This window comes from Drosophila virilis, chromosome 4 (assembly GCF_030788295.1).
Source record: "Drosophila virilis strain 15010-1051.87 chromosome 4, Dvir_AGI_RSII-ME, whole genome shotgun sequence".
NCBI lineage: Eukaryota > Metazoa > Arthropoda > Insecta > Diptera > Drosophilidae > Drosophila > Drosophila virilis.
The window spans coordinates 10,137,082-10,150,416 of NC_091546.1; the positions used below are offsets into that span (position 1 = coordinate 10,137,082).

At 40.3% G+C, this 13,335-nt stretch overlaps 1 protein-coding gene across 2 annotated transcripts; it reads left to right on the forward strand.

The window, feature by feature from the left end:
- Positions 1–3,407: 3,407 nt before the first annotated feature.
- On the forward strand, positions 3,408–13,194 carry Tpr2 (Tetratricopeptide repeat protein 2). 2 transcript variants are annotated; one of them, XM_002052217.4, is made up of 4 exons: positions 3,408–3,837; positions 11,328–11,780; positions 11,856–12,700; positions 12,767–13,194. In XM_002052217.4, the coding sequence occupies exons 1-4, from the start codon at positions 3,719–3,721 to the stop codon at positions 12,847–12,849; spliced, it is 1,500 nt and encodes a 499-aa protein (XP_002052253.1). In that variant the 5' UTR covers positions 3,408–3,718; the 3' UTR covers positions 12,850–13,194. The 2 variants fall into 2 exon arrangements, with proteins under 2 accessions (XP_002052253.1, XP_015028726.1); XM_015173240.3 differs by lacking the exon at positions 3,408–3,837 and adding an exon at positions 10,056–10,207.
- Positions 13,195–13,335: the final 141 nt, after the last annotated feature.

Consider the following 13,335-nt stretch of genomic DNA (forward strand, 5'->3'; position numbering starts at 1 on the left):
CGTTTTATTTATTTTTTCATTTCGTTTGTTGGCTTGGCGTTTTTTGATTGCGACGATTTCATTTCATTTGCGTTTCAATTTCATTTCGTTTCAGGCAACAGGGCGCATTCTCTTTCTCTCTCTCTCGTTTCTTCTTATTATGCTGCAAGCACCGCTCTCGCTTACACATCGCGCACATACAACGAACACACTGAGCAGGTGGCTTGCAACCAATAAACATGAGGGAGCGTGAGCGACACATTTACATATTTGCATTGTGTGCGTGTGTGTGTGTGTGTGTGTGTGTGTGGTTGAAGTGAGCGCTGCCCAGTAGCGCGCACTCACTCACTCCAATGGCCGACATCGCTTATATAAACAAATGACAATTGTTTTGCATTTCTGTTCGTTGGCTGTTTTTTTTTTTGTTCTTTTCTTTATGCCAGAGTAAATTAAAATAAATGCATTGCATTTGCAAAAAACTTCGTGTACTCCCGACGTTCAACTTCGATCTCGACTCCGACTTGGTGGCAACAGCAGCAGCTTGTGCGCAGCTGCTTAGCGAACTCCTTTTGCTTTATTTTTGTTAGCTACACAGCTCATTTTCTTATTGGAAAAGCATTTTAATTTCAATTAAAAAAGTAAATGACAAAGTTTTTCGTCGTCCGCCCCCCCTTTCCCCCCTTACTGAACCTACACACTCAATTGCCATTACCCTATTCTTATTAAGCCCAACTTTTGGGTGTGCAAGCGAGACAGCTGCTGCTGCTCGAAATGATGTCCATCTCATATATTGAATGTTTTTTATGCTATTTGTGGGTTTGTCAACCGTTTCCCTTTTCGTTTCTCATTCGTTTCAGTTTTTCCATTTCGTCTTCGTCGTCGCATTTATATTTCTTGCAATTTTTTGCTTCGATTCTGAACAGTTCGGCAACAGTCTGACGCCGTCCCGCTCGCACTCGTCTGCGCTTTAAACTTGCACTGTGTGCGCGAGTGTAAGGCTAGAGCATGAGTTGGAGCCCTGAAGTACGAATGTTAGACTTTTGGGGCTGGCCTGGGGCGCTTATACTTATAATAAAATACCAAATACTTGTCGTTGTCGCACCTTTTTGGCATCTTTTGATATTTACATACATATACATACGTACATATGTATTCGGTTTGTATGTAGTTATGTACGTACATACATACACACGCATATATGTACAACCGATACATATAATATGAAATGCATGTATATGTACGACTGTGTTTGTGTACACAGTGTGCATGTGTGTATGTGTGTATGTGTGTATGTGTGTACGTGTGTGTGTGTTTGCCGTTAATGCGGTGGCTTCTCTTCTCTTTTATTCTATTATTTGTTCCCCGTGGCTGCCGATGGCGATTCTTGCTGTTATGTGTTTGTGTATCTTATTCAATTTCAGTTGGCACCACCAATCGGAAATCGTTCTCTTCTCATTGCTCTGTTTTTGAGAAATTTTTTATCTCACATTCAAGCATGTTTATGTACATGCGATTGTCTATGTACATAGTGTGTATGTAGAAGCACAGATGTGCTCATGTATTTGTGCAAATACAAATACATAAATTATAAAAAAAAAAAACATGCTCAAAATAATAATACGTACCTTTGCTTTTCTTTAAGCTTAAATTTTAATTAAAACGATTATGAAACAACTTTTTTTTCGATTAACTTTATGTTCATATATTAATTTCTTCAAAAACAAAACGGAATATTCAGTTGCAATTAAATTGTGACATCTTAACTAAATTAAGTTGAGGAAATATTAATATTTATAAGTACAATAACAATTATTTTAATATTTGTTGTACTCTTGTTCCAAACTGGGCATATTTTAATCAAAATTGAATGTCTTCGCGCTAGTCTAAGCCAAAGTTAAGCTAAGACGGGTCAATGACTTGGCCAATTCAGCAGGGTCACATTCTTGTCTCGAAATCGAATCTTTTCCCAGATCTTTTTCCTGCTGATAGATTCAACTCGCCGCAAACTGTTATCATGGGTCAACATCGTAATCCCAGATACATTTCACAGAGCTTATTTGATCAGCCCTGATATACCCAGCATCGATTGAAAATGAGTGTATATAGGGTATGTATTATGGTAAATTATGTTATCAGCATCTAAATCGAGACTCTCATTCTCTCTGTTAGCCCTATCAAACTGACTGACTAGCATACACACTGTACGAAACACGTTTACTCAAAAACTCAGCTCAAAGCTGAATAGTAAAACTTGACATCCAATTTCCACTCAGCAAAGGAGGATTTTACAAAAAGTGTGAATTGAAAGAGACGGGTACAGGGTATAATAGCGTCCTGCAGTTTGAATTAACAATAGAAAATAGAGTCTGTCGTGAACAGCCCAGCGAGATTATTGAGGATGCCAATTCCAATTCCCGTGCTGGCAATTTCCGGAATTCCGATTACTCTTGCAAGAGATTTAACTCTTCAAAAACGATCTGATAATTTGAAGGATTAACTAATATAAGGCTATGTAGGGACAATTGAGCAGGCGTGAATCGTTCGCAGAATCTCCTCCATCAGGGAAGACTGCATTGAAGTACTTAGTCCTTTGCTTGGGCTTTCTCCGAAAAGGATGCTGTCAATTTCTCCATGAGGTTCTTAATGTGATAGCCGGCCAGCATTCTAAGACTTCGTTCGAGTATTGCTGGATTGCCAGAAATCAATTTGATTGAAATACTACGAATTTTCAACTAAATTGAACGAACGGAAGTACGAAAGCTCCCAATTCCAGGTAACAATCTGACAAGCGGAAGTTGAAAGTATTTTTGTACCAGATGATTGCGAGAGGGATTCCAGATTCCTGGTGGAGGACAGTGTCGACTGCACCCTGGTTGAGGATTAGGATTAGGAGAGCACATCTCTGCCTTTCCATCCGTGATGACCAATAGGCTCCTCTTGGTGAAAGTCTTGGTTAAGGGGCATCAGGGGAGCTAAAGAAAAAGTAAATTATTGAGTTACGCTGTATTTACACGCGATATTAAATTAGAGAAAAAAGCATGCTAAAGTATGCTACAGCAAGATTACAATTTTGAAAAGCGCGCCAACAGCACACAACTCAAAGCTGGTCGCTACAAGACACACTTGTCTCGTCTTTTGAGGTTTAAGTCAATATGGTAACCCCAATACATAACAGACGGCTATAGATATATAGCAATATTCTTTTGAATGTATTTCTTGCTCGAATGCATTTATTTATTTAATTTCACCAAAATATACATTATACGCTGTTTAATATAACTTACTTGCATTCACTTTGTAGATTTATAGCTTAAATAAAAAGTCGAATATCGATGTTTAACTTATACCGATAGCTTGTCGCCATCACCTCTGAAAATATCGTAAGCATCGATATAACATCGATATAAACATTCATTCTTTCATTCATTTCATAAGCACGCTGATGCTGTCTGTCGGGTCAAAATTTTAGGACATATATAATAAATTTATAATATGCTTCAATAATATTGTGTTTTGGCTCGTGCAATAGACAACATATATCAGCAACATTAAATATTCCCATTACTGTGACGGAAATACGAAATTGACTGCAAAAAAGGGGTAAAGACCAAACCAATTTCTCATCGTGCACGGAACGGAACGTACGAAGTTGTTGTTGCTGCAAAACAAAGAAGAGGAAAAAAAAGCGTATAAACATTTAACGTAGGCCAAAAGCTTGACCCCGTATTTGTTGTTGCGGATGGACGTCATAGAAATAAGCGATAGCGAACGCGAGGAAACTTCTTCAACCTCCGACATGGAAGTGGAGCTGCCAGAAGCCCCTGATGCGGAGCAGATTGTGCCCAAAGACGCGGCAACGTAAGTATTAACCAGCCTTTCCTTATATGCACACATATATATATATAGATACATACGTACGTATGTATATGTGTGTGCATGTGTATGTTTGTGTGTGCCTAGCAAAATGTTAAAAAGTCGCTTTGACAACAAAAATACGATTATACGATTGTAAATGTATATGTAAATTATATTATTATTTTGAACTCTGCTGGCCGTAAATTTATATAATCGATCGACGCCTCTGCATACGAATACACGTTTCACAAGCTGAAAAGAGTTTATGCAGCTGGAAGCTAGAGACTGGAAACCTGGAATAAACCGATATTCGCGTGAATCATTGTTGACATCTTGCGACCACGCCCATTAGAGGGGCGCACAAATTTCACCATTTTGTGTTGAGCATCTTTTGCAGATAGCGAAATATAATTGTATTTGTTAGAGCTCTGAAATTTGTCACAGCCTCCGCTAAAATCGATAATTCCCTTGATTTCTGATTAAGAACACTAATTAAAATCAGCCCCTGACTAGTTTACTAAGAATTGCGACGTCGTTTTAGCTCTTTACCTGCTTTTGCCTGACATGGTCACCCCTACGCCCCTTCTGCATATGCCTGCAATTCCCCCTCTTCCCGCCGCGCCTCCGTTATACAAACATATACATATGTATTGGTATGCTAGCTGCCCAATTCAATTGATTCTTTCCAGAAACTCGTTCTTGCTTGCGCGTGTGTGTGTGTGTGTGTGTGTTGGCTGTGTGCGTCAGGCCTTAGCTTGTTGGAAAAACAGTAATATTTGTTATCTGTGCTCGCACACACATGCACACGAATATCTATTTGCATGTATTTGTTCAATGTCTTCAGTTGCAATAGGTCTGAATAACACACCTGAAATTTCAAACCTTGACAATAATAATCAACATTTATTTACCTTTCTTTTACTTTATTTGTGCCTGTTATCACTTGATTGTATTTATTTACGTTTTAGTAAAAATACACAAAAATGCAACTCTCTCAGTTTACACTAAAGTATCGAAAATAAGTTTATAATTTTCGCATAAGACAATCTTAAGATATTTAGTTGTACCCTGAAAAACTATAACTCCGATTAGATTGGAAGCTTTGTGCACAGAGTACTGTGCAGTCGGTAGCACTCGACCGCAATTTAAAACTAATTGAGAAATCAGAAGAAAAGTTATCTTCGACTCGCTCGTTTGGCTTACAAATGCTTTTTGCTTCTGGCTAATTGTTCCTGCAGGAGCCGTAATATATAAATATATATACGCAGATTTGTTGGGAGAATTATGGGGCTTGTTTAAGATATTTTGATAAAACATGAATAGGTGACATAAATAGGTGACATATCTTATAATGATATGATGGTTCTATCCGATACACCAAATGTCTCTCCCTCTAGGACTGAAATTGATTGACTCTCAGGCAGACATGAATATTTCCCATCAATATGTATATATACTTGCTGGGATCAAAGACGTTTCCCATTATCCTCATCAAGTATATGAAATCACATCATTTAAAGGATTGGAAACAACACTTTCCTTTTAGCATTTGACTGCACTTTTCCTGATCAAACTTCGTATCCTTTGACAAATTTACACATCAAATGATTTGTCACGACTATTAGGCAAGTTTTCTTGTTACCTTTTTCATTAAAGTTGGTTTTTTATTTATGTCAATGAGCGAAGTACATATTATAGACTGTAACTATTTGCCGGACGTAGGGGCGGATGCTATTGAAGCTATAGAATCCAAGTTCAGGATATATATAGGACGCATGTCCTAGTCCCATAAATAGTATGTCAGTTAAAAACGCACAAATCTAATGCTATTGCAAAAAAAGAAGTGAATCGACTTTTGCTGATAATAAACCTCAAAGATTGCATGCAAATCTTAAAAGTCACAGTCCTCATAATCACAAGCAACATTCCCGCTTGTGGTTTTTGATGTTTCCTTATTTTATTTGTGAGCTCCCCTTCTATGGTTATCACGTTTGTGGTTAATCCCAAAACAATTTGAATGGAACCTTTTAGTTTGCGGGCATTCGTTTGGTGCTTAAATTTTTAATAGCATAAAAAGTGTAGCTTAAAATTGAAAATAGCTCAACAAGATTCTTAATTTCGGACCAAGTATTCTATTGGAGCGCAAATGCATGTTGTTTAAGTCGCCTGCCCATTGAAAATGTTTGCCAAATAATGAAAGACTGTAAAATAAAACAAGAGGTTCTAGTCGGGAGCTCCCTCTTCTTCCAACATCGAATGCATATTTATATTCTAATTTAGAAGCTATGTCAAGTTTGGGGACTCTAGCTCTTATTATTTATCAAAATTGTCCAAAAAACAGGATAGCGATTTTTATCGAATGCTTGGAAACGGAGTAACTTATCGAAAACAAACTCTATCTGCGCAGACACTAGGAGCACCTACATCTAAAATTTCAAGTCTCTAGCTCATAGGTTCTGAGATCCTTGTGTTCATACATACGGACAGACGGACGGGCAGACAGACGGACATGGCTAGATCGACTCGGCTATTGATGCTGATCAAGAATGATGTAACCCCTTGCCATTTTGTCGATTTTGGTCAAAATTTTGGATTTCCTTTTTTTTTTTATGCCAATCGATAGAACTGATCCTTACAATTCAAAAATGGTATGAAATTGTAAATTCGGACATTATTTGACGAAAATATTTCAAAAAATCATCAAAAAGGTTGAATTTACGAACGAATCGGTTTATTGTCAACAACATTTTTCAACCCATCGATGATTAATTTGTTTGAATGCCAATTGATGGTAGGGATCCGTACGCATTCAAAAAGTCATAACATTTTAAAATCAGACATTATTTACCCGAGATTTAAAAAAAAAAAAAATCATCGAAAAGGTTTCGATTTTCGCACCGACCCAGATTTTGAAAAAAATCGTGATGATTTGGAAGGTCATATCTCCGGAGTTATGTCGGCTTGGAAAGTCATATCAAATCCGCGGGGAGTTATGTCGTTTTTAGAACGTCATATCTCCCGCGGAGTTATGTCTTTTGGAACGTCATATCTCCGCGCGGAGTTATGTCGTTTCGGAACGTCATATCTCCGCGCGGAGTTATGTCGTTTTGGAACGTCATATCTCCGCGGGGAGTTATGTCGTTTTTAGAACGTCATATCTCCCGCGGAGCTATGTCGTTTTTAGATCGTCATATCTCCGCGCGGAGTTATGTCGTCTTGGAAAGTCATATCAAATCCGCGGGGAGTTATGTCGTTTTTAGAACGTCATATCTCCCGCGGAGTTATGTCGTTTTGGAACGTCATATCTCCGCGCGGAGTTATGTCGTTTTGGAACGTCATATCTCCGCGCGGAGTTATGTCGTTTTGGAACGTCATATCTCCGCGCGGAGTTATGTCGTTTTGGAACGTCATATCTCCGCGCGGAGTTATGTCGTTTTGGAACGTCATATCTCCGCGCGGAGTTATGTCGTTTTTAGAACGTCATATCTCCCGCGGAGTTATGTCGTTTTTAGAACGTCATATCTCCCGCGGAGTTATGTCGTTTTGGAACGTCATATCTCCGCGCGGAGTTATGTCGTTTTGGAACGTCATATCTCCGCGGGGAGTTATGTCGTTTTGGAACGTCATATCTCCGCGTGGAGTTATGTCGTCTTGGAACGGTCATATCTCCGCGCGGAGTTATGTCGTTTTGGAACGTCATATCTCCGCGCGGAGCTATGTCGTTTTTAGAACGTCATATCTCCGCGGGGAGTTATGTCGTTTTAAGAACGTCATATCTCCCGCGGAGTTATGTCGTTTTTTAACGGTCATATCTCCGCGCGGAGTTATGTCGTTTTGGAACGTCATATCTCCGCGCGGAGCTATGTCGTTTTTAGAACGTCATATCTCCGCGTGGAGTTATGTCGTCTTGGAACGTCATATCTCCCGCGCGGAAAAATCATCGAAAAAGTTTCGATTTTCGCACCGACCCCGATTTTGAAAAAAATCGTGTTGATTTGGAAAGTCATATCATATCCGCGGGGAGTTATGTCGTTTTTAGAACGTCATATCTCCCGCGGAGTTATGTCGTTTTGGAACGTCATATCTCCGCGGGGAGTTATGTCGTTTTTAGAACGTCATATCTCCCGCGGAGCTATGTCGTTTTGGAACGTCATATCTCCCGCGGAGTTATGTCGTTATGGAACGTCATATCTCCGCGCGGAGCTATGTCGTTTTTAGAACGTCATATCTCCGCGCGGAGTTATGTCGTTTTGGAACGTCATATCTCAGCGCGGAGTTATGTCGTCTTGGTTGATTTGGAAAGTCATATCATATCCGCGGGGAGTTATGTCGTTTTTAGAACGTCATATCTCCCGCGGAGTTATGTCGTTTTGGAACGTCATATCTCCGCGCGGAGTTATGTCGTTATGGAACGTCATATCTCCGCGGGGAGTTATGTCGTTTTTAGAACGTCATATCTCCGCGCGGAGTTATGTCGTTTTGGAACGTCATATCTCCGCGCGGAGCTATGTCGTTTTTAGAACGTCATATCTCCGCGGGGAGTTATGTCGTTTTTAGAACGTCATATCTCCCGCGGAGTTATGTCGTTTTGGAACGGTCATATCTCCGCGCGGAGTTATGTCGTTTTGGAACGTCGTATCTCCGCGTGGAGTTATGTCGTTTTTAGAACGTCATATCTCCCGCGGAGTTATGTCGTTTTGGAACGTCATATCTCCCGCGGAGTTATGTCGTTATGGAACGTCATATCTCCGCGCGGAGTTATGTCGTTTTTAGAACGTCATATCTCCCGCGGAGTTATGTCGTTTTGGAACGTCATATCTCCGCGGGGAGTTATGTCGTTTTTAGAACGTCATATCTCCCGCGGAGGTTTGTCGTTTTGGAACGTCATATCTCCGCGCGGAGCTATGTCGTTTTGGAACGTCATATCTCCCGCCCGGAAAAATTATCGAAAAAGTTTCGATTTTCGCACCGACCTCGATTTTGAGAAAAAAAACGTGATGTAATCCCTTGCCATTTGGTCGATTTGGGTCAAAATTTTCAATTGAGCACATATGATAAAAAAAAAGGAACTTAAATAGCATTACAGAAAAAAGTTGCAATAACCATGCTGTTAATATGCGAAGCAGCCGCGCATGAATGTGTGTTTGAACATGTATCCTTGCATTCATACATACGGACGGACGGACGGACGGACAGACAGATGGACATGGCTAGATCGACTCGGCTATTGATTCTGATCAAGAATATATATGGGGTCGGAGATGCTTCCTTCTGCTTGTTACATACATTTGGATTTTGCACAAATACAATATACCCTTATACCCATTTTTAATGGGTTCAGGGTATAATGAAACCATTTAATTTAGACCGATCGGGTTAATTATAATTCCCTCTCAATCTCAGTGGAATATTACGTTCTTTTTCTGCATGACAAGCTAAGGGCAAATAATTGAGCAATTCTTTGTTTTTCTTTTTTATGAGCTCTACAAAACACAAAGAGGAGGGGTACCAACTATTTTTGTCTAATAGTCTCTGGCGTTTCGAATGCTTCTAATGCCACTTCTTGGCATATTCGCAAAGGCAAACGCGGCACAAAAAGCTTTTTATACCCTTGCAGAGGCTATTCAACTTGCGCGACGAAATGTGCAACATGCCTAAGAGCATAAGTCTCACATAGAGTGTATATATATATATATGGATATGTCGGACGGCAGAAATCTGACTACTATATCATATAACAGAGAACAAATTAAGTTTACTGACCAGATAAACTTTTCTGTTTACACAAAATATCTGAACTAAACTCGGTTATAGCAAGCTTCAACTCTCTACCATTACACATATGTTTTGATATTTTGGCTTTTTTTTTTATAGACACTTCTGTGCGTCATAAGGGTATTTGAGCTTCGGCGTGCTGCAGATATGCGTTCTCTTCTTGTTCGATATTCATTCGCAAGCTCATTCTCATTTTGCGGGCACTCGCTCGATGCATTCGCAGTGCGTTGCTTCTGTCAGCGCTGTCTGGTAAAGTCGGATCATAGAATATATTTGAATATGTTTGGGTGCAAACTGTGAAATAATCGGCCTGATAACGTATTGTTGAACGCTTTGCTGTCACGTTTGGTTTTGAGTTTAATGTCGCATACTAAAAGCAAAATTTTAGTTTTAATTACTTATACAAAAAAGCCAATTGTTTCTTACGTGAAAGTGTGTCAAACAGCAATCAGCTTAAACGTGCAAAGGGGAACACGAATCTACAAAAAGACTACAGACTAGAGACTAGAGCAACTTTTTAATTAAAAAAAGCAGCTGCCAACAGAAATAAATATAAATACAAATTGGCGCAAGATCGAAGAAAGTCAAAAATGTTATAGTAAGTTTCTTTTTGATTTCTACACGCTACTCTTTTCCTTGCAGTTCTTTTTTTATATATATACATAATAGATTATATATATATATATATATATTTATATATGTTTTCGATGCACAGCGTATCTATTTCCATGCGCACTAGCTTGAAGGCCGAGCCCATGTGTCATCCACCTCACAGTTTGCTCTTCCTTTCACTTGTTTGTATATACCCTCATTTTGAATGTGCTGCACTTCTCGTATGAATTCTGTGACGCATAGAAGGATCTGCACCCGACCCCATAAAATGTATCTGTTCCTGTTGCTGTATCGCCAAACACAATGTCCGTCTGTTTCAGAGCAAAACAAGGCTCTTTATTCCTCTTGAAACTTTTCATATGTCCGTTTTTCTATTGCAGGCAATACATATATCGGAATCGGACGAATACGGCCACCATATAGGAACGTTTGGTACCCAATTGAGTTCTTGTATGCACAGATTTTTTTTTGCTTTTCAAGATATCTGAAGCAAGGTTTCATTAACTGCAATATGCTTTCCACATATCAGACAAATCGTAGCACCTTTCGAATACTATCTCATATTGTTACTATGGGATATATTGCTACAAGGGTGAAAGAAACCTAATTGCATTGTCATATTTCTATATTGTTAGAAAAGCTTCTGTCGACACAGCAGCTGCACTCGAGACATTGAGGTATTTCAAATATTGCAGTCTAGTTTTTCGGGTGTGTCATTTGTAACCGGGTTAAATAAAGCTCTAAGCTGTTCGTGACGCATCTTAGAAAATGTTCATTGGTTTCTGCGGAAAATGTTTGCTTTATTGTTTATTATGCAATTGGCTTCAAAATCGCTTTCAAAGAACGTTCTTTAAAGACGTGTCCATACTTTTTGTTCCTTATAACTCTTTCTTTTGTGATTGTAAACTAAAAAGGAGTTGCTTGAAATGTTTCGCACAAGATTTGTAAAATTTGTGTTGATTAGATATTCGAATGCACCGGCTAAACCCACCAAAGAAGCTTTCGCGAACTGCTCACAATTTTATTGTTAGATTCAAAAGCAGTTTAATAAGAACGTACGCCAAAACAGGATCTGTTAACTGACCCGTTTTTCAATTTCCTTACAGTATTGCGGAAGAGAAAAAAAAACTGGGAAACGACCAATACAAGGCACAGAATTATCAGAACGCACTCAAACTTTACTCAGATGCCATCTCGCTGTGTCCGGACTCGGCTGCCTACTATGGCAACCGGTCCGCCTGCTACATGATGCTGCTCAACTATAACAGCGCCCTGACGGATGCCCGACACGCCATTCGCCTCGATCCGAGCTTCGAGAAGGCATATGTGCGTGTGGCCAAATGCTGTTTGGCGCTGGGCGACATAATTGGCACCGAGCAGGCCGTGAAGACGGTTGCCGAGCTGGAGCCGCAGAGCACGGCTCTGAGCAGCGAGCAGCAGGCTGTACAGAAACTGCGCCAACTGGAAACTACAATACAGGCCAATTACGACACACAAGCCTATCGTAATGTGGTCTTCTACTTGGACAGTGCGCTCAAGCTGGCACCCGCCTGCCTCCGGTGAGTATAGGTGTCCCAGATGTGAAAGCTACCCCAAAATGGTTATATGGAGACAACTGATAATTCCATTGGTAGATATCGCTTGCTTAAGGCCGAGTGTTTAGCATATTTGGGACGATGCGATGAGGCCCTGGACATCGCCGTCGGCGTCATGAAACTGGACAACACTTCCGCTGATGCCATTTATGTGCGTGGGCTTTGTTTGTACTACACGGATAATCTGGAAAAAGGCATACTGCACTTCGAACGCGCTTTGCAGCTGGATCCCGACCATCAGAAATCTAAGCGCATGCGCAGCAAATGCAAACAGCTGAAGGAGATGAAGGAAAATGGCAATATGCTCTTTAAATCGGGACGCTATCGCGAAGCGCATGTCGTCTATACGGATGCGCTCAAAATCGACGAGCACAACAAGGATATCAATTCAAAGCTACTTTACAATCGTGCGCTCGTCAATACACGCATTGGCGCACTACGCGAGGCCGTCGTTGACTGCAATCGCGTGCTTGAGCTCAATGCTCAGTATCTGAAGGCGCTATTGCTTCGCGCCCGCTGCCACAACGATCTCGAAAAGTATGAGGAGGCGGTAGCCGACTATGAAACGGCTCTACAGCTAGAGAAGACGCCAGAGGTTAAGCGATTGCTGCGGGATGCGAAGTTTGCACTAAAGAAGTCCAAGCGTAAGGACTACTACAAGATACTGGGCGTTGCGCGCAGTGCCTCTGAGGATGAGATTAAGAAGGCATATCGCAAGAAGGCTTTGGTCCATCATCCAGACAGGCATGCTGGCAGCAGTGCAGAGGAGCGCAAGGATGAGGAGCTCAAGTTTAAGGAAGTTGGCGAAGCCTACGCGATTCTCTCGGATGTTCGCAAGAAAGCCCGCTATGACAATGGACACGACATTGAAGAGCAAGAGCAAGGTGAGTGCTTAGAATATCTTGAGCGTGTTATTGTTTATTAACTAATTGAACCCCATCCCTTTACAGCTGACTTCGATCCGAATCAAATGTTTCGTTCGTTCTTCCAATTCAGCGGCGGTCGAAATGCATCCTTCAACTTTGAGTATTAAGCCACCGCAGGACAGGCAGACACAATCTTGCCAGCCACATCATGCACAAATCGGAGTCTTTGCATTTTACACACTTACTTTAATTTGTCCCAACGCAAAACACTTAAAACCCGACATCAGCCAGTTTCAATATTTCTGGGGTTTTCCTTCTTTTTTTTTGTTAGGCGTTTCGCTTTCTCTTTTGGCATGCAAAACATAATTTAAAGGTAATAAATTGTAAAATACTAAAGCTCTTGGTTTTCAGTCTAGGCCAGTTACGTGTGCAGTTTAATAACAATTAATTGATTATTAATAACCTATGCCTTTGCCTTTTGTGTAACCAATTAAATTTGTTTTAAGCAGCCACATGTGTGTTGTTGTTTTTAAATTGAGTGCAATATCTTACAAAAAAGCCGAATCATTGTATCGAGTAACTCTTACTTGAGTTGTACTCGATGTAAAGCAAAATAGCCTAATCTGAAATACAAATTTTAATTCTTTACAATG

What these genes read in the sequence shown, in the direction of transcription:
- Tpr2 (XM_002052217.4), top strand. Translation starts at nt 3,719, where the DNA reads ATGGACGTCATAGAAATAAGCGATAGCGAACGCGAGGAAACTTCTTCA. An exon ending in GTGCCCAAAGACGCGGCAAC is followed by an intron (nt 3,838 to 11,327) that starts GTAAGTATTAAC and finishes ATTTCCTTACAG; the next exon opens with TATTGCGGAAGAGAAAAAAA. An exon ending in CATTGAAGAGCAAGAGCAAG is followed by an intron (nt 12,701 to 12,766) that starts GTGAGTGCTTAG and finishes ATCCCTTTACAG; the next exon opens with CTGACTTCGATCCGAATCAA.